This window comes from Desmodus rotundus, chromosome 4 (genome assembly GCF_022682495.2).
Source record: "Desmodus rotundus isolate HL8 chromosome 4, HLdesRot8A.1, whole genome shotgun sequence".
Classification (NCBI taxonomy): domain Eukaryota; kingdom Metazoa; phylum Chordata; class Mammalia; order Chiroptera; family Phyllostomidae; genus Desmodus; species Desmodus rotundus.
The window spans coordinates 168,115,073-168,139,311 of NC_071390.1; the positions used below are offsets into that span (position 1 = coordinate 168,115,073).

The 24,239-nt window shown below is 43.4% G+C and overlaps 1 protein-coding gene across 4 annotated transcripts in view; it reads left to right on the forward strand.

The window, feature by feature from the left end:
- Positions 1-24,239, forward strand: part of PPARGC1A (PPARG coactivator 1 alpha) — a 622,917-nt gene that overhangs the window by 527,728 nt on the left and 70,950 nt on the right. For all 4 annotated transcript variants that reach the window (XM_045182634.2, XM_045182632.2, XM_053922148.2 and 1 more), the window contains one exon: positions 4,319-4,498. In XM_045182634.2, coding sequence (XP_045038569.1) covers positions 4,319-4,498 — 180 coding nt within the window. The remainder of the gene's footprint in view (positions 1-4,318; positions 4,499-24,239) is intronic.

Consider the following 24,239-nt stretch of genomic DNA (forward strand, 5'->3'; position numbering starts at 1 on the left):
GGGAAAGAAAGCAAGCCGTTTCCGCGTAATCTCTGGAGTCTAGAGTGACAAGCGGGGGGACGAGGGCCTGGCGTGTTTGCATTCCGCACAGTGCAGTGTTCTCGGAAAGTTCGGGCAAGTTGGGAAACAAGTGAAACTTTCTCTGGACTCTGGTGAGATGGAACCCGATTGGAGTGCATGGAGGATCGGAGCTGCTAACAATGAACCAGGCAGAGGACTGCGAGTGCTTCCTCTGGGTGGCTGGGGGCACGTAGGGTAAGGGGGAGGGTCGAGTGTCACACGTGATTTGATTAAATAAGATGTCCATGTGGTGCAGCGATACACATCTAAAGTGAAAATAATTTGGCCCAGGCCGCCTGCAAGTGCATTTTTCCTATCTAGCCAGGCATGCCCTGGATTCTTAACTCTTTGCTGGGTTTGCAAATGGGGCTCGGTGTGCCCTCCTTGCCTCGGCAGATCGTGTTCGTGGATTGCCATGGTTCTTGCGTTGTGATTTCTTGGGAAGGTGGGATCAAAATGGATAATTCATATGTCCTGTAGCTATTTTGAGTCAGGGTTATAAGTGGCTTCAAAGTCCCAATTTTCTTCGGGTAGCTGGCATGTCCTGTGGCTGATTGTCTGGCTGGCACTGTGGGTCTCAGCAGATGTAGTTCCATTTTCCCCTCAAGTATTATTCCTGATGCTGCTAGGAGTTGGTTGAGAAACTAGATCATATGGAAATACAGCAGATTTACTTTAATCATGGGAATTCCTGGAGTCATTTTAAGTAAGCGTCAGAACCATTTGGGACAGTGGCCCTTTTATTTTTGTCCTAAGGAGGTGAGGTCTCAGGCTAATTGTCCAGCTGGGGATTGAGTTGTCGGTTGGCTGAGGCTGGCCCGCTGCTCTTCTGTTGCGCGGTGGACAGCAAGCTGCTGGAAGCCTCGCCTCGGCGGCGGCAGCTCTGGGAATCACCTCCGCCAGTCTAAAATATTACGAGCAGCAGGTAGCGTAGGCAGCTTTCATTTTTTGAATCATTAATGTTTGCTGTCATCCTAAAACGTATTATGCCCTTTTGCACATAATGACAGGACAGCGCGTGGGTTAATAAAGGCCTGTATCACTCCAGCTACTCAGTCCCCGGTGTTTCAGTTTAATGAAGGCGGCGTACAATACGGTTACTAAGATTGTTAAAGAGGAGACAGGACACACACTCCACTAAGACTGTCATTCTTAACTGCCCCCCCGCCCTAGCCCCTTCCCTGTCTTGACTAATTTTTTTTAAAGAAGTATGATTCTTTTTTTTTTCATTAATATAATTAATGTGGCCAAGTCCACTCTTTCTTCTCTCTCTTTAAAATTTACCATTAATGGCACAAAAACCTCCAAAAGGTTAATGGAGAATTATACTTAATTATAATGATTCATTATCATCAGTGCAGTTAAGCTAATTTATTGTCTGCTCCTTCACTAAGAGAAAAGTCTGTTGGGGTGAAATAACGTACAATAATTAGCCTTTTGTGTTTAGTAACCACTTTATCCTCTGAAATCTTATTATAAAATTAAGGCGACGGTAGTGCCATAGCTGGCAGAGTAGCACAGAGCCAGGAGACCGTGGGTCTGTAACTGTGAGAAAGCACACCTGTTACAGATGTATGGGGAAGTGGTGACTGTCAGCACGGCAGACGAGGACAGCCACAGGGCTTGGACTGGTGAGTCTGGCATCATCCAAAGGCCAAATATAAGTGAATAATAGGAACACTTGCTAGCACTAATGCGTCTTAGATGATCAGGAGAATGCCGCGTGCAGAAGCCCTGATTTTATCAGCATGTCAACATTGGCAAGAGCCCATGCTCATTTTTCAACCATAACTTAAAAGTGAGAATGAGAAAGGGAGAGAGAGGAAGGGGAAGGGAAGACACAGGTGAATAACAGCGCAGTAAACTACAAAAAACAGTCCATCAGATCTTTTTGATGGTTTTCAAAAGTTACTCAATACATATGAAAGGTGAAAGGGTTTTGAACGAGCCTTGCCTAGAGAGGGCAGTCAGAGAGAGAGAGGCAGCAAGAAGTCGCCCAGTAGTTAGTTGCTGGGACGTTCAGCATTTCAAAGCAGGTTTCTCAGTTACGCTGTACACAGCAGGAACCTAAGCCAGATATGGAGATCTGACGTTTCCTAACTTTGATATTTTTATTGCTGTTTTTGTTGTTTCTGTGTTTATTTTTTATAAGGACTCTCCCTCAATGAAATCCAAGTGGTTTTTGCACCACTGCAAAAGTTATCCCCTTGTCTCCCACCTGGTCGCGTTGTGGAAGAGTTAACACGGTGTGTCTGTGCTTGGAGGATGCGCAGTGTGGGCAAGTTTGCAGACTGGGAAGTGTTACACCCAAAACAAACCACGGACATGGCGCCAGTATGAAAGCTCTTCAGCCCAGCCTCTGCTTGCTTATGAGCCTAGTCAAGGATACTCATCTGTGACTTTGGCCTAACTCAGATAATAAGAAAGGAAAGACCAATAAAGTGATAAGGAAAGTTTTGATGGGGAAGTTGGCCCTTTCTTTGCATGGCCTCTGTGCCTGCGCTTTGGGATCTCACTGGGGCCTTGTGGTTTTGGGGAAGAATGCAGCATGTTCAGGCCCCTCCAAACTCCCCTTCCTCACTATTGACTACATCACCCAGTAGCCACGTCCCAGCATGGGACTCAGATCATGCTGCTGTGTATGACCCGTGTAATGTCACCTGCCAGGGATGACAGGGGTGCTTGAGAACAATATCTGCATAAAAGTTGTTTTCTTCAAAATCTAAATGTCAAGCAGGATCTTCAGCTTTATGCTCAACTGCTGCCTGGATGTGAACAATTCCACAGCATCTCTCCTGACCCCTGAAGGCAGGGCCATGAGGGTTCCACTTCAGAGTGGGCGCCTGCTGATGTAGACACTTTGGCGTGTGGGTGGATAAAGTCCCATGTCTCTGGCATCACGAGATCCCTGCCGTAGGAAGTTTCTCTGGCGTTCTTCACAGGATGCAGTGAGGAATCAGCAGCCAGATAGCCAGTTCGAGATTAGAAGACCACTTCTTTGGTAAGGGTGTCCACTTTCCTCCAAAAGCCACAGTATGGGACAGTTAAAAGACCACCTATTCCAGGCAAGGAGGTGAAAGACAATGCCAGTCTAGGATAGCCTTGGTGATAAGCAGCCCTGCCACAGCACAGCATATTACAAACCTATCCATATATCAAAATCATTTTTAAAATGCCAAAGAAAAGTCCCTTTCAATTCACTTCTAGTTTAGGAATTCATAAATGATAAAAATGTGCTACCGTGATTTTTCTTTCCAGAGGTCTGATGATCCCAGTCTCACATACACACACACATACACACACGATTTGCATGCTAGACAGAATGAAAGATATAAAAATTTAGAAAAAAAGATGATTTTGTCTTTCATCACAAGGCGCTTGATTTTGACCTATTTGAGATGCAGTTCATAAGTTCATGAAAAGTCAAGTGAGACTAAAAGATTTAAATCACAATTCAAGAGAACCATGAACAAGTTAGAGGACTTTGCATCATTAGTTGCTAAATGAATTATATGGATTATGATGGTTAAAAGGAGCGTACATGGAGAAAGTTTTCCTAGGAGAGTTCTTATGTTCTATTTTTCATTTAGCAGTTGTTTATTTTGTGTCTGTTATGTGTGATGTCAATTCCAAGGTAAAATCAAATTTGTATCCCTCCCTCAATGGGATTATACTCTAAGGGTAGGGTGAAATTTGTCATATAGTTAACCAGAAAACAATTTGAAACTTGCTAAGTGCTGACTATCAAAGAGGCACAAACATGCCTGGCTGGTGTGGCTCAGTGGATTGAGTGCCAGCCTGCAAACCAAAGTGTTGCCAGTTCGATTCCCAGGCAGGGCACATACCTGGGTTGTGGGCCAGGTCCCCAGTGAGGGGTGCGCAAGAGGTGACCACACATTTATGTTTCTCTCCCTCTCTTTCTCCTTTCCTTCCCCTCTCTCTAGAAATAAATAAATAATATCCTAAAAAAAAAAGAGGCACAGACAAATCTAGTTGATTCTAACAGGAAGAATCAAAGACAACTTCATGGAAGCATGGATTCATAGGTAGAATTTTGAATCAGGCAAAGTATCCTTCGGGAGCAAAGTGCGTGAAAGAATTTAGGATGTTTTTTCTAGTGACTGAAACCCTGGAAACCTGCTTTGGTGGTGTCGTTGAATTAACCAGGCTTAATTCGTATCACATGCTGTTGCAGTTTAATAAATTCCTGAAGTTAATGAAAGTTGTTTTTTTTTTTTTTCCCTCCTGCCTCCTGCAGTGTGCTGCTCTGGTTGGTGAAGACCAGCCTCTTTGCCCAGATCTTCCTGAACTTGACCTTTCTGAACTAGACGTGAACGACTTGGATACAGACAGCTTTCTGGGTGGACTCAAGTGGTGCAGTGACCAATCAGAAATAATATCCAATCAGTACAACAATGAGCCTTCAAACATATTTGAGGTAAGGACACCCCTTGGTGAAAACAAATTCCTCATTGAACTTGGCTGGGGCCAGACTACATGATTATGGGCCTGAAAGCATCGTGGCTTCTTACTTTGGTTTCCTCAGAAGACTTTGTATCACAAATAGGCACTTGGCACTTCATATTTTGTGAAAAACAGGGTTTGGAAAACACACGATTTTTTTTCTTTTTTTTAGAAAGAAGGGGCTAAGGACTCGCAACAGAGTGCATTAAACTATGTTGAAATACTAAGGGATTGTGAAAGAATTAGTGACAAAGAAGAGCAAATGTCTAAACCTGTTTATCCCTAATTCCTACAGAAAATGGTGCCTGATATAAATTAACATACAAGAAGGCATTTCTTATTAACCAAGTGGTTAGATGTCTGTCTACCTTGATTTGTTTTGCAAAGTGGGTGAGCAATTTATTATTATATTTTTTAATCTATACCTCTGATTTCTATATATCTTGGAACTTCAAACCCAACACTTCTAATATTTACTTATAAATTAGTCAAAATTTATTTACCTTTCAGTTGTGAAAATTACCTCCCAGGTTCTATACTCTTATGCCTTATTAGAAGCTTACCCTTTAGTGTTACTTTGAGGAAAGAAAGTTCTTTCTCATGTAATCAGTACTCAGTTACTCAAAAATAAATGGTTTCTTGTAGGGACAGACATTGAGGACTCTGGCAAGTGAACTGAATAAAAGTTGCCAAACCAACCACTTTTAGGTATCCCTACCACCAGCTCCACCATTGTCATCTACCAGCTTCTACCTACTATTTGCCAGACTCCATACAGAGCACTTTAAATGTATTTTTTTACCCACCAACCGAGACATTTCTTATACTTCTGTGTTATTTGGTTGAAATCTCGAGTCATTAAGAAAGCCAATTTTACAATATTTATTGAGTTTTTCCAGCATCCAGCACATAAAAGACACTGGATAAATGTTTAATGAGTCATTAAGACAGCCAGTTTTACAATATTTACTGCGTGTTCGCAGCCACCAGCACCTACAAGTGCCGGCTGAGCAATGAGTGGATGACACAGAGTCGTGTGAAACGCAGCAATAGTGCTAACGGCGTGGCTGACATTCTGGACCCTGTGCGTGTCACGTCCCTCACCCCTCAAAACAGCCTATCGTTCGGGTGCTGATGCCACTATTCCCATTTCACACACGCAGACACCGGGTCTCCCAGAGGTGAAGTGGCTTCCCCCAATGCCACAGTTGACAAATAGAGACCCAGGGGTTGAACCCCAAATTTATTTGACTTCAATGCCGATATCATTGATTAAAAATAGAGTAACAGTGAGTTTGGGTGACAGCCATCCTTGACAAAGACATATCAAGCTGCTACTTTGCTCAATATATTTAAAAATAGAACAGAATCTTTCCTTCCAGTGTTGGTTGACATGAGCAGGGATAGCTGGTCAGCTGGGGCAGCTGTGGGTTCCGCCAATGGCCATGACTTTATAATATGTTTGGAGCATTCCGTGGGTGTTAGAAGAGGCCTCAAGGTGGTGGAGGTGGGGCTGGGGAGAAGAGGGACGTGGAGGAAATGCGGAAGGTTTGTGGGTATTGACACTTTCCCAGGCTTCTCAGCTGGGTCTCAGAAAGTTCATGTGAGGACGTGGCTGGTTAGAACTGGTAAAGTGAACATTCCTCATTCAGTACACTTGTCAGGTTACAGGCCCATTTTAAGTCATGCTGCATTAAATAAACAGTACTTTTGGAAACGTCCATCTCTATAGACCTCTTATCTACCAATCAGCTGTTCCATGTTGGGTGAATGCCATGCGTTTTGGATGATGGTCAGGGAATAAACAAAGGGCAGTGGCGGGGCGGGGGGGGGGTGGCAGTTAGAGATGGTGAGGTAGTCAGTCCTGCCTGGTGGGCCGCTTTAGAGAAAGACCACTTTCTCCATGACCTTGTGTCCGCATGTTTCGTGTTGGAGCACCTGCACGAGGCGCTCCTCACTGACAGCTTTGGGTGACTTGGTTCGGTAACTGGTTAGCTGTCCATAGATGCTTAATCTACACAAAGATGCGCTGTGTGTTTCTCTATATAACTGTGTACCACTGACACACCTGTTTTCAATGCTCCACGACAGAAGGTTCGTTTACTTTTATCTATCATTAGGTCATTTTAAACCAGGGGTTCTCAACTAAGTACAGTTTTGCTCCTGAGGGGACATTTATCAATGTCTAAAGACATGTTTCATTGTTGGGACCAGGGGCAGGGAGTGCTACTGGCATTTACGGGGTGGAGACCAGGGATGCTGCTAAATATCCTACAATGCACAGAACAGCCGCCACAGCGCAGAAATATTTGGCCACACGTGACAACGAAGCTAACGTCAAGAAACCCTGCATTAAAAAAAAAAAAAAGGCCTTTGAAATCCCCTTCATAAAACACGGAAGGTGAATTGGTCAGATTTCTGAGAGAATATAGTTAAAGATATAGGGTAAGAAGAATCAGAAGCCATAATCAAGACACCCAGGACCTTGAGATTGACACGTCAGAAGTTCTGTTAGTGACAGACAGTGAAAGTGACTGTTTAGTTAAGTCCCCCTCACAGTTTGATCTGAAGTCACAGGAGCCATTCTTCTCTGTCTGTGCAAAGGGTGAGGCCCTGTGACGAACAGCTGTGGCTTCCCCACCATTTGCATATAGCAAGATGCCTCTACTCTTTGCCCTCTAGTGCTAAACTCAGACATCTTTTTCTCTAACAGGGGGGAAAAAAGCATATGTTGAGCTTAGGTGGAATTCTAAAATTGTGTCTTCCCCTGTGAGGAAGGTCCATAGGCAGCAAAATAACCCATGAATGGCCGCAGCTTTGTGCTGCTTCTTCCAAAGCTGCGTGTTCCATGCAGCCATTTCCCAGAGCCTGTGCCTTTAAACCTCCCACAGCGGACTTCAACCTGTGCTTACTTCCTTCCAGTTCCCAAAACCCTGCCTCATCACATTTGTGAAGGCCTCGTACTTGAGCAAGCCCAAACCAGTCACGGTCTCTGCCACCTCTGATCTGCCAATGACAAGCATTAGCTACCTCAGAGTCTCAGAGGAAAATGAGGCACAAGAGGTAAACCCCTTTTCCCGACTCACTGAAGACACCCTTGGAAAAAGGGACACAGGATTTCTAAGCTCAAAATAAAAGCAGAAAGAAAGGCCTATTTACAGCCACAGAGAGTACAGCAGGGTGTTAAAACACTGGGAGTAAATAGGAATTTCTTCTTTTGGCCTCTTCCAAATTTTTGGAATCTAAGTTTAATTTTTGTGTGATTTTAGAAGAAAAGGAAAAGGATGGGGCTGAATGTCACAATTTGGGAAAGAGTGAATTCCTGAGGGGGAGCAAGGTGTGCCAGCAGGCAGTGGTACACGCTGGTTGAGTAACTGGACACACAAACAGCGATTTCTGCTTGCACAACCTGTGTTTGGATGTGTAAATGCAGGTAACCAGGTATGATTCAGAAGCCACTTAGAAAAACGGGACACAAGGCCTATCGATGCAGCCTCCAGTGAATCTGGTCCATGTGCCAGGAAAACAGGATACTGTCCCTGGACTGGCTGGGAGCGAGATTTATGTTTCAGAATATTGCAACATAACTTCCTTCCCTGTGTTGCCTTTGTGCTTTGTTTGAAGGAGGAGAATAAAGGACTATTTTTCAGCACGGCACTGTGTGGAGATAGGTGGCATAGGGTTAAATAGCACGTTGCCCCTTCTGGGTCACTATGGGCCACCTTGTCCCTGCTTTATTCTAACATCTACTTTAATGAGCATCTTTCATTCATTCGTCTATTACTTAAGAATGCAGCTACTTGGGGTTCTTTAGAACACGGCAAATGAGAATGTAGTTATCTCTAGCTCATCACTCATAGAATATTCTGGACCCTGCCTTTGCCAATGGGAGGGGAATTGCCAATGGGAGCTCACAGCTGTAGCCCGTGCTCATGTTATATAATTACTGGAACTCTCCGTAAGGTCAGTTACTGTGAACTTCTATAGGATAGAAAGTGGGGGGCAGTGACCTGTTAGTTGTCTGTGAGGTCTTCTCTATAAGCCACCAAGGGAGTGGAGGGGAAAGGCTTTCAAGGATACCTGATCATTTGATGGAAATACAGATCATACACTTCTTTAGACTTTCAGTTCTACTCTATTTTTTTTTTCTAAAATGGGCATATACTCTGTACTTACCAAAAAGTTACAAAGCAATCTTGGCTAGTCCCTGGGCTGTGAGCATTTTGCAAGCTGGAAACCTCATTCAGGGACGTTTTCCTAGACATTTTCTTAGAAAACAGCAGAAAGTGAAGTGCTCAGTAAATATTTGCAGCATAATGAATGAGTTGACAGCCACGTGTTTACTATGGTATAGAGTGCATGAGATAATGGGAAGATTACCTACAAAGCACAGAAGGTCTGTTTCCTAACGACAGAAGTGTGGGAGGCCAGGTGAAGAAATGCAGCACAATTAGCAAACAGTGTGAGACTGGGCACACGTGCATACATGCGTGTACATGCATGTGTTCATATCTTTTAGCCGACTGAAAGCAATGTGCATGTCTGTACACCTAGGGCTATTTGTATATTATATATTAACAATGGGCAACCACGGCAAGACTGTGGGCACGCATGCATGTCTGTGTGTGTGAGTGTGTGCGTGTCCTAGCTGAGGGGGGAACTGGCGAGGATAATGTCACTAAGGTTGATAAGAGAATGAGAGTGAAGTGTTTTCATAGAAGGCGTAAGGAGGCAAGGAGCTTGGTTTACTCAAACGAAAATAAACATTAATGGGAACATAGGAGTGGTAGTACATTTGGATTGAGGGTGGGTACGAAATATAAGCTGGCTAGGAGAACCCAGCTTACATGGTAGGTAGGAATTAGGGTGTCTTCACAGATTCTTTTTAATGCAGCAGAACAATGTAATGGAGATAGTAATTAAGAGTGATAACTCTGATGGCTGTGAGAACTGTGGACAAGCGGAAAGGAGGGGAAATTGGACAGCAGGCCCAGACACAGTTCCAACCCAATGCGATACAGGTGCAGGGAAGGCACAAGGTGACAGCTGAAGGGATGCTGTCCAGGGAACAAAGACTTGAAACACCTTGAAGGAAAATTCCATCAGCCCCAATGAATATGGGTTAGGTTGAGGAGGGAGGTGAAAAGAATGTTAACTCACAAACGTTCTGGAGAGAATCGGAGCGGCATGGCTGCTTCCCTGGTTAAGCTTCTGCCCACCTCCAGGAGCTGAGGTACTTTCTCAGACTTGTGAGTTGTTTTACAAAGGGGCTCTCCATCTCCCTGCTGCCTCAGGGCAGAACATAGTTAGCCCAATCCACGAAGAATTTACGTGGTGTCTGCTTTTTCTCACTTGTCTCCTTGGAAAAAATTCTGCAGCCTTCCATGGTAATGAATTCCTGCTTCTGACTGCATGCGTGGTCAGGCAGACTTTTCTATGAATGGCAAACCTCTTGGAATTTTAACAAAACAAACAGAGGGAAAAAAATGTGCGTACCATCTCACCTTGATTTAATCATCGGGAGAATAAACTCTCCTTTGTTGTGTGGAGAGACTGAGTTAATTTACAATAATCGCTTTTTCAAGATTTCTGGAATTTCCCATTTGCAATCAATAAATGTTTGTCATTTAAATTAAATTTATGGCCCGCAACCAGATTTTTGCCACACTTGGTAATGACACTTACGGAGAACATAGACTTCAAGTAAGAGAATAATAGCCATTTAAGTGGGGAAATAATTGGCTATAACATAAGAACATTGAAGAATGTTGAAACTCATGGAGACTTATGGAGTATTTTAAAAATTTATGTTGTACTTATCTTTGCATTTGTAGTCTACCACAAAATTCCAAATTCTGGATATAAATCAGCTAGATGTTCATCCTGGAGAGTCACAAATCAGGAAGCAACAATCTGACCCAGCCTGAGCGCTGCTTTAGCTGCACGTTCTAGTGTCGGCTTATCTCGCAGGGAGTCTGAACAGTTTTGTGTGTGTGTGTGTGTGTGTGTGTGTGTGTTCATCCCACCTCCATGAACGACTGCTTTAGATGTCTTGGCTTGATAACATCTGTCTTATCTTGGGAACATCTGGTTTATCGCCCTATTTCCTCCCTACTATTATGCTGACCACTGGAAAAGTAGGGCTTGGGAGTCCTGACCCACAGCAGTGTGTCTATTGGCATCAACCCCTGTGGGTAAATGGCAGGGTGCAGGATGCTGGTTCCATGACCATCTTTCACCGTGACTAACTTCCTTGGCGGTTGCTTTTGTGAATGTCGGCGTGGTTACAAGAGATGAGGTTGGCTGCTGTTTTGTAAGGAAGTCGGTCCAGGTCTTAGACTTTTGCAACTTGGAAAGTGAGAAGCTATATGTTTAATTAGGCACAGTGATTGTAGGACATGCTATTTTGTGTTTTTCTGGGCAAAGACCAACTACTTGGTGTCAGATACTCTGGGCACTCCAACAAGTAGGCGAGCCATTTTAGGAGCCGATCTTAGGCTTTTGCCACCTCCTGGACTCTCCAATAGGTCTTCTAAATAAAAATCACTCCAGCTGGATGTCTTCGAAGCCAGAAACATGGAGACCCACATTCACGAGGAGAAAAACTTGGAGAGGATTCAGGAAAAGAGTGGCTCATTGCCTCTTGATTTACTTCAAAGATATTAGCCTACATTACAATAATCAGGAGTCAGGATGCTGCATGGGACACGATGTCTATTTGTATAGCACCTGTGTGTGCTTGTGTAGTAACCTTATACATATGCTGTGTCTTTTTGCCTCTGTCCCGTATCTGTGTGCAATGTCGTGGAGACTCAGCCCAGCAGATGGCTCACCTCTGAATGAGATCAACACACAGAGCAGATAAAAAGATGAACATTAAAGACTGCCTTGTTAAGCCAAATCTTTCCTTCTCTGCTCCCTACCCAAGACTTTACATTTTTAATGAGGTTAATTTGTCCCTATAATTATGTGCCTATTCATTTAGCAGTGAAAACTTTTATTGTGGATTTTATAAAATGAATTGCCTATGGTGTAAAACCATTTTGTAAGGACCATTTTCCCCCCTTTTCCTTTAACCTCTCAGGTTACTTCCAAGACAGTGCTCACTCAGGTCTACAGTTTGAAAGCAAAGCTGGATGCTCTGTTTTACTGTAGCCTGCCAAAGATGCTGAATTACAAGCAGCTAGAATGAGAGCAAGGGAAAGGGGAGAGAGATACACAATGAAATACACATTCACATTCTTGGCAAGGGCAACATTTTACGAAGACAAATGACTTCTTATCCATTACACCATTTGTCCTTAAACAATGATAGGCGATACCTTTGTGCCTTTTCTGTTCCAAAATAATGTAACAATTGCATACTTTCAGATTCCAAACACTAATACTTTGTAGACCTGCCCATCTCCATTACTACTACAAGTTATTCATTCAAGGTTTGCGGCAGGATAGATTAATGAATTACCAGATCTTGTGTAAAATGACTTGGCTTGACTTTTAAACAACTACCTTCTTTTTCTTTCTGGGACGGTCTTGTGATTGATGTTAATTGGCTCTAGAGATCAACCCCCAAAAGAGCTGTGTTTTTTTCCCCAGAAGTAACTTCCCTAAGTGTTTCTCCTACTTTTTCATTCTCTCCCAAACTTCTGCTCAATGGCAGTCAGTTCAAGGAAGTCCAAGCAAGCTGGTAGGGCAGGGAGCAAGTAGCAGACCCAGTCGCCAAATCCTTGGTGGCCGATGCCCTTCCCCGTGCCAAATCAGCATGATTTATCAGAATGCTGTCTTTAGCACAGCAGAGTCAAGAGGGAGTTCCTTGGTGTTCTTCACTCAATGGGCATAGCTAGAGCTCTGAACTTTGAAGGAAAGCCTCAGAGCTATTTGCAAAGTGCTGGTGCTTAGTGAATACTAAATTACATTTAGGAAATAGTCTACTGCTAGCAGTTATACTTCATTTTTATTCTTGACACAGACACCTAAATCAGAGAACAGTAACATTTCAGAGATTATGGAAGCAGTTTGGGTATGTTCCAACACTATAATAGGATCAGAATTTTAAGGCCTTTTGTATTATTACCAATAGTCACTTAGTTTCTACTGCAGTGTACTTTGTAGGGAATTACAGCTTTTACTAAAAAGATTAAAATGCTATTATGCAAATGATTGCAGTATGTTATTATGTTTACAAATTAACATCCATGGCTCAACACACAAATTAACTAACTATTTTATCTATGTTATTAAGGATTTAATAAATAACTGTTAATAAAAATGGGTAGCTTGGAACACTTACTAGGAAACAATTGTGATTTAACACAGAACTCAAGCATTGTGTTTAATGTTCTAGGTGATATAGTGGTAAAATAAAGTTGAGCAAAGCACATAGAGGAACCAGGGCCATGTGAACTGCAGAGAGGCTTGTCTGAGACGCCGATGACCATGAACTCAGTAGACTTAGGCTCTCATGTACAGTGGGCAGCATATCCATAAATCTAAGCAATGCACACACACACCATCTTCTATTAATAATTAGTTTATTGAAACGATAATTGCTCTTTATGGCACATTTGATATGTTCCATGCACGCAGAGAATACTTTATTCTAAAATGCAGCTCAGAGCAAATTTTGCTGCGGCGAGTGGAATTTAGCTACGGAATATCGCCGTGTGATAAAAGAGGAGAAGGCGAGGTTTGGACTAAGATGGCTTTACAAACAGGCTGCAGATTGCTATTCCTGGCTGTTCATAAGAGATCATAAAAGCAAGGAGATAAGAACCGCCAAGGTCCCTGGAGAAATGAATGTAAGTGATTATGTTATCTTGTGGGTTGGATTTACCAGACAGACCGACAACACCGTGACTTTAGTCCAACAGGAAAACTAGAAAGAAATGCAGATTTTGAATAGCAAACTTTGTTAGAATGGGGAAGTTTGTAAACACTGTAATCAAAATGTTTCAAAAGAGATCCAGGATTCTCGTTACTGAGTCCTTTGCTGGATCTCCAAATGAGAGTGAGGGGTGTCAGCTGATATTAAGCAAACAAAAAACAAAAAGGAGACAAAAGAATTACTAGAAAATCCTGGAATAACCTCATTTATATTTCACATGTTTTGGATTTATTTATCTGAATAACCAAATAAAGATGAAGATTCCTGTGTAAACAATAGGTCTACCTGCACATAAATAATTAAATTAAATAATAAATAAAGAAACCATTCCATTTTTAGGTCTACCTGCAGAGGGCCACTACCCCGAGCTTCTCTGCAGGACTCTCTAGCTATACTTAAGAAACAGAGGCGCCGGGAAGCAATCACACTCTTGGTCAGGGTTTGGACCCTTGCACACAATACAAGCAATTTATTTTGTTCCGAATAGCACCTCTGTTGTTGTAAAACTACTTATGCAAATTCTGATATCTAGCTTGAGCAAGGTGCCTGGTTCCTTCATTTCATTCCACATTTGGGTAAATTGTGTTGTTCTTCACTCTTCCAAATGTGTCCTTGTGGAAGCAAACACTTGCAAATTGGTTGAAGCTCGCTAAGAGAAAGAAAGGGGGGGGGGTGGGGAGAGACAAGGAGGAAAAAACCCTGAGCCAGAAGTGTTGCGGGGACAGCTTATGATTTGATGGCCTGTGGCCTCGTCTCACTCCCAGGCACCTGATCGAAAAAGTGGTAAAATCCTGTTAGGCAGGCATTCTAGAGCTTGGGCCAACATTCACCTGGCGTGCCCAAGGTTTGAAGTGCTTGCTGTAACTTTACACAGCACAGTGGGAGTGTGTGCCTGTGTGTGTGCATACGCATTCACACTCTTTCTTCTTAAAAAAAGAAAAAAAGAATAGTGATACTTGCCATAGAAGGGTGGTAAAATAATTAGTCCAAGAGACAAATGCCTTGGCCCGCGTTTGAACAGAGCTTTAAGGACACAGTGTTCCCAACAGTCACATATCTAAATACAAACTGGTGTCAGCTGCCGCGCAGACCAAAATGTAATAGCTTGCTTTCACATAGGTCATCGTCAGCCCATTTTGGTCGCAGTCACACTGCACATCTGTTTCTACATGCTGCAGCTTCTTAAGGTGGCATTTGGACCTCCTAAGAACACAAACAACCAAGCTATAAATTGCCACTGCTGGAGTTATTTTGAATAAGTGTATACTGTTTCATATTTATAATGGTGAAGCTTCATAATATTCACAGTGAATATATAACACCGATCAGTTCAACAAGCATGAAATTGTATGTTGTCAACTTGTCACATAAATAGAGCCATATTCTGGCTTGCGATAATGTTGAACTAACATTTTTTATCCCCAGAATTGTCGAGAGGGTCACAAAAACGTGGGGAGGGAGCACTTGCTTTGGGTAGATAAACCACCAGGGCTATTGTAAAGTTGATATTACTGTTGATGAGTTCCTTTCTTCCCCCTCCCTCCAAAGCATTCGCTTTTCTTGGGTGAATGCTAATTGGCTAATCTGGTGTGTTTCTTCTGTCATCCAATGGTATCACTTTCAGCCAGTGCTGGAAGCCTTTTTTCGGGTTGTGTATGTGTGAGGAGCTTTTTTTGTTCTCTTTTAAAACAATTTTTCAGTGGTTTTTTTTTCTTCTTTTTATTCTTCAGTGCAAATCTGTGCTAATTGTCATGAAATTCTCTAACTACTCTCTGGAAAGCCTTCTCGGTGCATTTGCAGTTAATTCTTAATTCATTGCCAGAACACTATGAAGTGAGAACTGAATGTTTTGGTCAAACTTTCCCATGATGAAAATTTAGAAAGCTGCAGAAAAGAAATTACTGAACCAAATGTGCAACTGACAGAAAAGGACAGAGGAGGGAAAATGAAAGGTACTCACCAGTAGCTAGGGAGCAACACAGAGAGAGTTCCCGCAGCGGCTGATATTTCTGGGCCAGGAGCGTGAGTAGACATGGATGCCAAGTACTTTTTCACTTTTGAGAAATTCTTAGGGTGTCCAAATCCTGCCCATGTCCCTTCTAATGGCCGGAAGACAGAACGGGCTGCCATCTGCAGCTGCGATCGTGTTGCCTGATCCGGTTCAGTGGCACGCTGAAACCTCGGGACAGTGCGGTCGAATACAAACACTGCCGGGTACTCACTAACACTGTCTTTCCATCCCATATCACTTGTCGTAGGGGTGGTCCCATTTTCTCCCATGAGCTACGGTTTCCGGGCCAAAGCCCTAGGTCCCCAATTTCTGCAGAGTTTCACAGATCTTCATATTATGGACTTAAAAAGCCGATACTGGTTTATTTACCTGTTCATCAAAAAAAAAAAAAGAAAGAAAGAAAGAAAGAAACGATTGTCAGCCATCAGAGTGCTCATCATCTTGCCAGCATCTGGGGACACAGTGGTTAGAAGGGGACACAGCCTGCGGCTCCATGAAGCACACAGTGTCTGATGAAGACAGGCCTTTAGAACCCAGGGAGCTAAGTGCTCGGGCCGAGGCAGTGAAACAGGGACTTCTGCACCTGCCTGTTACCCTAGTCATCACTAACAGATAAATTCTGCCCTTCTCGGGACTGGCACACTTATCATCTTCAGCAGCGCATTCACCTTGAAGTGGAATTTGCTGGAGAGCATTTCTCCAGGCTCTCGCGACCTTCTATTCCAAACCGAGAGCACAGGCGTGGGGCCCAAAAGACGCTGGGCCGTGGGACAGAACGTTTGACATGGAAATTAAGGAAATTCACCTGGGAAGTATGGTGTCTCACACACAGGGATTGAAGAAAACAGCCGTTTGCTCCTTGCACTTGCTGAGGGGAGACAAAAGGAAGGCAACCTCAGGGAGGAGAGGGAGGCTGTTGGCAGAAACTTCTGCAACCAGCCTGCAGGGCTGGTATGATTAGAATGTGGCACCCCTGGTGACGTAGGTGGGGAGCCCTTTGGGAAAAACGGGTTTTGTACCATTTTAGGCCTGTTGACCTTTCTTTCTAATAATGACATTTCAGTCCAGCTGGAAGGGCTGGCGCACTTTTTTGCCTATATGCCACATCCTTGAACATGTGGCTTTTCTGTCTCTTGGAGCCTTCTTCTTGTCTCATGGGACCGTCCTACACAGGAACAGTCCTTTTCCCTTCACAGAAGCATGCTGCCTCTCCCTTTCTCTCATTACACCTCCACGGAGCTTTATTCACATAGATCGCTTTGGCTTTCCAGTATTGCTCCAGTGTTAGTTTCTTCTCCCCAGTCCTTTCTGAGAAGTTTATTTCTGCTTTTGAATGGTGCTTACACAGGGAAAATGCTCCTCTATTATAGGAATGCCCTTGGTTTTCCATGGGCTCTTGGCCTAAGGACATTAGTTTCCCTGGGTGCCATGCCATTTGTTCAGATGAGAAGTTGGAGCCTCTGTATTCCAGACATAGTTGTCCTGGGTGTCCAGGGATCCCTGCCAGCTCAGAGTCTGTCCAGAAATGTTCTCATGTCAGGATCCTCTTGTGTCTTGCCAGCACATGCTTTACGGAGACACCCTGCCCTCCTCTGAGCTGCACATATATCAGCCCGGCTTTTTCTTCCAGGCAGTGCTGCCCAACAGGCAGGCTCACCTTCCATTCCCCCTGGAGAGGAGTCTGGGCACGCGCCGGAGCATTTGAACGCAGCAGCGATGTTGCAATGCTGTCCGGGATATGTGCCTTCTTTCCCCTGCTGGTCCCCAATTCCAGGGCTCTGCGTGCAACAGCTTTGAGAGTTACATTAGGTCACAACACCACCTTCTAGCTCCTTTAATCCTATCATCCGCCAATCCCAGCAATGTAGCTGAGGTGGCTGCTCCTGTCCTAAAGGAATTTGTGTCAATTTCTCCTGGGACAAATCTACTCTGGGCTGCTTTGCAATATTTGTTCCAACTTAAAAATTTGAAATAGCCATTCTGTCCACAGAGAAGCAGAGAATTTCCTGAGTTTAGGTGCATTGGAGATAGCTGACAGTCGCCTGGCCTTGGCAGATAACTGGGGCTGGCGATCCATGTAGCGTGATCCATACCGGGTTTAACGTGTCTTTGGATGGCAAACGTGTCGTTTTTCGGAGTCAGCAAAAGGCACGATATCCTCTGACAGTCCTGTGTCACTTCCCCGCTGCATCTGTGACACAGAAAAACGAAACACGGACCCCACGTTTTCCCTTTAGTTGCTGGTTTATTTTTATTTCCAGCTGTTTTAGAGCAGAAAGAAAAGACGTATGTCCCATAGAGAGGGCACGTTTTTACTTCATCACATGGGTAATTTTTGTAGTTCATGTTAGTAGACCTCATTTCTCTGGCCATTATTAGCTTAGCATTATTAATTGTCTGAAATAGAGCCAACAAAGGTGCCATTTGTGAAGTCATCTCAGTGAAGCCACACCAGATGAAGAAAAATCAGACACTCAAACTCACCGCACTTTATTCCCAGATAAGCTCCTCCAGCCCTCACTCACGATTGCTCCCTTTTGCCTTACTTACAGTTTAAACCAATCTAGTTGTCTGTTTCCCAAGCACGTGAGAGATAAGAAGAAATCATTTAGAAAGCTAAGGGGCTGGTAGAGGCAAGGAGATCATAGCAGGAAGTGGGCCCTGGCTGAAAGAGACAAGACTGAAAACTACCCCAGGCAGGCAAACGCTCAGAATAAGACTGTCTGGGGCCATTTCGCTCCAGAGCAAACAGCCCTGTGTTCCTCGGGCCTGCATTTCTCAACAGCTCTCAACAGTCATTTCGCAATACCACACAAAGCTACAGAAATCACTTTTTACAATTTTTCAGATGGGGGAAATATGTAAATGATGTTAAAATCTTTTCATTAAATGCCTTAATAAAAAAAATTAGGTGCTTAAACACATCAACTTCCTGATTCATCTGCACAAGTACCTTTGGGGATTAAGGTCGGATGGTGAGAGATCGATGAGGCATGTACACAAACACGCATGCACATACTCAGAGCTCAGAGATGTTCATGGAGTCTTGATATCATCCCGTAAGTCTTTCCCAAATAGCAGCCGTAAATAAGAAAATGCTCCATGAAATATGGAACTTCGTTGGATGATCTGCTACGTTACTTCCTCCCTAAATATGTACAACCCTTAAAATCCCCTCTGATAAAAAGACTGTTGGGTTTTTTTGTCAATAGTAAATACTGATCATTCATTGGTCAAGAGACATACATCTTGGCAGAGTTCTCCTTAAAAGTAACTTCCCACATTACTTCAGGATGAAGTTACTTTCCACCTTTGTTGCTTTCCTATTTTGTCTCCAAATTAAGCAACTCCTCACCAATGCACAACTCATATGCATATATTCATTTGGAGCACACGTAATTGTAATATGGGTACTATAAGTCATTTCTCCTTTCCCCCCCATTCTTTTCTCTTGGCAATTCTTATTAATAAATCACCAACCTTAGCAACTGCAAAATAATCACTATAATGTGCTGCTTGGTTTTGGATAAAGGATTTCAGATAATGTACAGGACTGAGTTCCTTAAATCTAATTTCTGCCTAGAAACTGAAGGAATGCTATAACTGTGTCTTCTTTATCCCAACTCTTGCACGCAGTTCTGTCACCTTTCACCTGAAGGGAGAGAATGGACAGCTTGGGTTTTTCTATATGGATGCTGAGCCGTGGTAGGTGATGACCCCTTACTGATATTCAAACTTCAGCAGTTTCAAAGAATGCTGTCCACACTGACTGCAGTGAGCAGCCCGGATCCCCTGGTCCTTTCTCACGCTTATCTTTTGTATGAAGGCATTTGTGTCTCTCTTCATGTCCCTTTCAGGAGCAATTCTTCCTTTCTTCAATTTTTCTCCTTCTTTTTATGGCTGTCATAATAGCCCCTGATGTAGTCAGCCAGCGATGACCCTGTCCATCACTCACCTGTAAGCTATTCTCGAACCAGTGGGTGGTCCCTAAGTGACCAGATTAATTGTGCCAGTGGTGGGTCTTTCCACCCGACCTTTCATCCGGTAGCATAAAAGCCGACTCCAGGCCGTGAGCTAGGCTGACTGCCTTGCCATCTCATGGACCTCGAAGGAGCCAAGAGTGGAAAGGAGAATACTGATGCAAATTAAGTGCAGAGGCAGGGAGAGAGAAAGGTGTGCCATTGGGGGTTATCAGAAATTAAATCTGTCTTCCGTTGAGTGCCAGGGGAAATAAATCTTCAGTGGTGAGAGTCCAGAGGAAATTTTCCACAGACACCATTTCCATAAACTTGATTCTCACAAGGAGCAGTTCTAAAGGCTGATTGTCTTGGTCTGTGTTCAGTTGGAGCCTTCACCAGACAAAGGATAAACTATGAAGTCCCTAAATTTAGGATACTATTTGTGGCCCTCTTGGGCACAAAGTGTTTATTGTCACATGAGCAAAAGAGCATCTTTTCCCTTTATGAAGGCCTTTGCATTGTAGTTATAGCTGTCTAGGTGGTAGTTTTCTGGCTGTGTCCCTCAAAAGTTATTTTATAAGGGAAAGGATATTCTTTTAGCTGATTCCTCATTACCTCCTCATTAGCCAGTGCAAATCAATTCACGTTTTAACTCTCTCTTGTATCTGTTAATGGATGGATTTATAGCATTTCTACCAGAGAAGGTGGTGGGAGGGGAGAGAGAATGACCTTTCCAGCCATTCAGATCAACCATGCTAAAAATAAGACATATCAAAGATCTGAGAGCATGTTCTCTAAGAGATGGTTTGTAAACAGAGCCAACAGTGACAGCAGTATGTTGTATGCCTGCCAGAGTGGCTGTGAACTCACCTTCTAAGTCACGGAGGAGACTTGCTGCCCAGATTAAGATACCTGGGTCTTTTTGACGGCAGTTCTGAGACACGTGGCTGCGTTCAGCCAATGTGCCGTGGCATGTGAGAGCACCACCATGCTTCCATAAGAACCACTGAGCATTACCTCCTACAGCAGAGGGAACGTTTATCACACTCAATGAAGAGCTAAAGAATAGGTCTTTCCTGAGATTTCAGAGCCACAGAGTAACTCTGCCTCTGTACAAGGAACCAGCCGTTACCTGGGAACTCGTGAAATGCATGCCACAGGTTTCCCGGGCGCTGTTCCCAGCTCTGTGACCATAGTTCCTAACCTGTTTTGACTCTCTGAGGGCATGCCGACTTCACATGTTTGCAAATACTTTGTTGTTGTCATTGAAGTTTCCTTGTCAAAAATCATAAAAAGAATCGACCTCTTGTGCAAGGTGACTGCATGACTGAACCAGTGTACTGTGCCATCATTGTCTGGTAGGTACCTGATATCTTGGAAAAGCACAGCACGGGCAGAAATGGCGGAATGATGAAAGATGGCTGAGTTCTCATGACCTCTGGGATTTTCATAAGTTGTCAATGTTTTGGACCTTCCCTTATATGATAGGCTGTGACTCTAGAAACCAGGGTACAAAAACAGCAAAGAGAAGGGATCCCATTAACGTGGCTTTCTTCCTGGTTTTTGTAGAGCAGTTGAATGCATGGCCATCTTTGCTGCTTTAGCAAAGGCCTTGACGAGGTGACTTTGCGAGAAGGGAGCGGTCTGCTCAGTCCAGGGCTATAAGCTTGCTCATGTGTGACGTTCAGTATGCTGTTACACAGGATGCTCTAATGCAGGAGCTCACTTTATTAATTCTTTTTCTTTATTTCTGGGTTTTTATTCATTCTTAAACTGACCCACTTATCAATTATTTGAAGAGCACCAACTCAGGTACTTATACCATGAAGATGTATTATGTACATAATTCTTAAGGCAGAGGAGTTGGTGGTCTTGTGGAAAAGACAGACTTCCACAACTAATTAGAAGATAATGGGATGAATTCAGTGGTAAAGTTAGAAATAAAGTGCCAGGAAGACACCAACAGTAAAAATGCCTGATGCAAGGGTGACAAGAAAGGACAACGGATCACTGTTGGTAGATTACATACTCATGAGGCTCTATCACATCAGAAGTTAAACATATGTTTATTTATTTATGCAATGTAGTCACTGTGTTTCTCAACTCTTGGAGGGAAGACGGAAAGATCAAGAAAAAGGATGTACATAGTAGGCTCTTAATAGCATCCTCTAATGAATCTGCCTTCTAAAAAGGCCTGTCTACATTGTGCTCAGCAGTCTCACACCTCATTAGATTGTAACAAAAGCAGCAGAAGGAAATAAGAATTCTTCCGTCAAGCACCCAGGGCAGTATCTCTGAGAGCAAATGTGACAAATTGAGTCAGAAATGAATTAAATAGTCAGCTACAGCCAGCCCAACTTAAAAAAAAGGCCCCGAAATGACCAAAAATGGAAACATACTCCAGTTATCTGCATTCACAGTACAGAACAAATTTGGTCGTATTGAAGATAATTCTCTAGTGCCCGCTATTTTTAGCTCAGGGGTAAGCTTCTCTAAGAGCCTTTCGGCATTGCATCCTTTAACCTGGCCTAACGAACTAAGCCAATAAGCTGTCTGATTTCCCTCCTCCGTCCAGGAGGAAGAGAGATAGCTAAAACAAACCATTTGCAGGGAAAATGTTTGGCCTATCTCGTATTAAGAGCTTTTTTCATATAGATTTTTAAAACATCCCAATATTAAGTGTTGCCTGTCAGAGACCAAAATGTCAAGCTTTGCTGTTTTGAAATTGTAGGCTCATGGTTATAAAAAGAGGATTTTATAGGCCCAGTCTAATGGAAATAAACATTACTCCATTACCTTCAGTAAAACCAAATCTTTACAGTTCAAGCTATCATTATTAATGTCTGTAAGAAGAAAGAAACATTTCTAGGGGGTTTATTTATTTTTTTTAGGCAAAGAAAGACCGGCGAGCTGCACCATAGCAAATGAAAGTTTTCTTAGAGCTTTCTCCTCAGTGACTTTGCAGTGTGTAATTTAAAAGCAGAAAGCAAAGAAAATGCAGTTTTAAAACACTCGGCTGGCTATTCCTGGTATCTTTCTTTCTTACATATTAACAACTCTTTGTGAGACTATTGTTCTGTCAATTCTTGTCTGTCTGTCTCTATATAGTACACACAACAACTTTATCAGCCCTTCATTGTTCACAACTTCCTTTGTGTGTGTGTGGAGGCTTAGGTGTGAGCTATTTCAGTTTAATTCCTATACCTGCAGGTGTGGATTACAGCACTTAATGTATTGTCATCTACTCTGTCCGGTCAGAAACAATGCTGTTGATCAGCAAAGTTTAGCTGACCAGTTGGCTGAAACTCAGAAGACTGAATTTGCCAGTTTAGAATGGGATGGATTTTACCCACAGATGCTACCTGTCAAGCAATCAATGGCCCGATATTTATTGAACTTATATTACATTTGAGGTGTTACGCCAGATGTGCTAAGGGGCAGAAAGGTATTTAAAGCAGGACCTCAGTCAAGGAGCCTCAGCACCGAATTGCCCAAATTAGATACGCGTGCCTGCAGAGTGGCAGTCAGGAGGCTGAGGGCATTTATAGAGATCCTACTCTGGCCCAGACACCATGGCTAGGTCTTCTGTCTCACGGAGTGAATCTGCCTCAACTACCAGCCTTCTCACACACACATACTGGGCCCCTGCTCAGTACCGATCACTTCCATTGGTTATGCATGGTTCCTGTCCTCCCATAGATTAGGAATGTAGGGGTTAGTATTTAACCAGAACTCACATTTCCTGGTTCCCACTGCTTCTTTTCAATGTCAGGAGGATGGAATTGCTGTTTCCTACCAGGCAGCCTCAGAGCAACTGGCCAGTTGCGTAGCCATCTTTGTGGATATTGCTGTTTTGTTGAGATGCTCTCTGGACTGTTAAATGATAACATGGTGCCTATTCTGCAGAGAATGGGTGGGCTACGGGCATTCGTTGCTCTGCAGTTGCTACCTGCTGCCCATGAGGTGTTTATTGGTCTGCAAGCTGGCTCCTGATCCTTCGTCCCCTTTAAGACTGGCTGTTAATCTTTAGCACAGGTTGTCTATGCAACGCAGTGCACAACAGGTTGCCCAACTTCTTGTTTGTGTGCTCTCAGGGATCAGAAACCAGTTTGCCTTTTTTTCCCCAAACTGCACCCTTTAGGGTCACTGCCTATGTCTCTCTGTCCTTTGTTCTCCACATTTGGTCTGTCCCTTAGGACTTCCTTTTTATTCTTAGGTGAATGTTGACCCTCTTCCCCGATCATTTCTTTTTAGCCCTCACTAACTTGAACTTAGGTGATAGTGGCCTCTTTAATGCTTCCTGCTGCCCCCTGTGAGTGTTCTGGCTACTCCCAAAGGTGTCTTACACTGCAAATGCCCTGCTCAGTTATGAAACAATCATTGTTTTCCAGGTCTATGAGCCTAGAACTTGACCAGAAACAATGGTGCACATAGAAGAAGTATATGGACCTTGGGGATTATCTTCCTTTGGGGACGCATCACTTTATGAGAAGACAAGGCTCATCTATGAGACATGATGGGTGAAATGTGGGTGGTCACTCAATAAAGCCCCATTTTGGGCACCATGTACAGTAGAAGAGTCAGTGACCTAGCTCCTGCCTTTAGTTTCCATTAAAAACTAATTGTCCCCTAAGGAAACATGTGATCATGGGCATGATATTAGCAGACTACTCTGAGAGTTTCGGAGGTGAGAAGAGATCCATAAGACCTGTGGGAGAAGCCAGGCTGTGGAGGCAGCCTCTGAACCAGATCTTCCAGATGGAGAGCAATTTCCACTGGAAGAGAGGAGAGGGAAGTATTTTTAACATCAGCTTTCATCTCATTATTTACTTAACACATACTTATTCATCACCTCCTATGT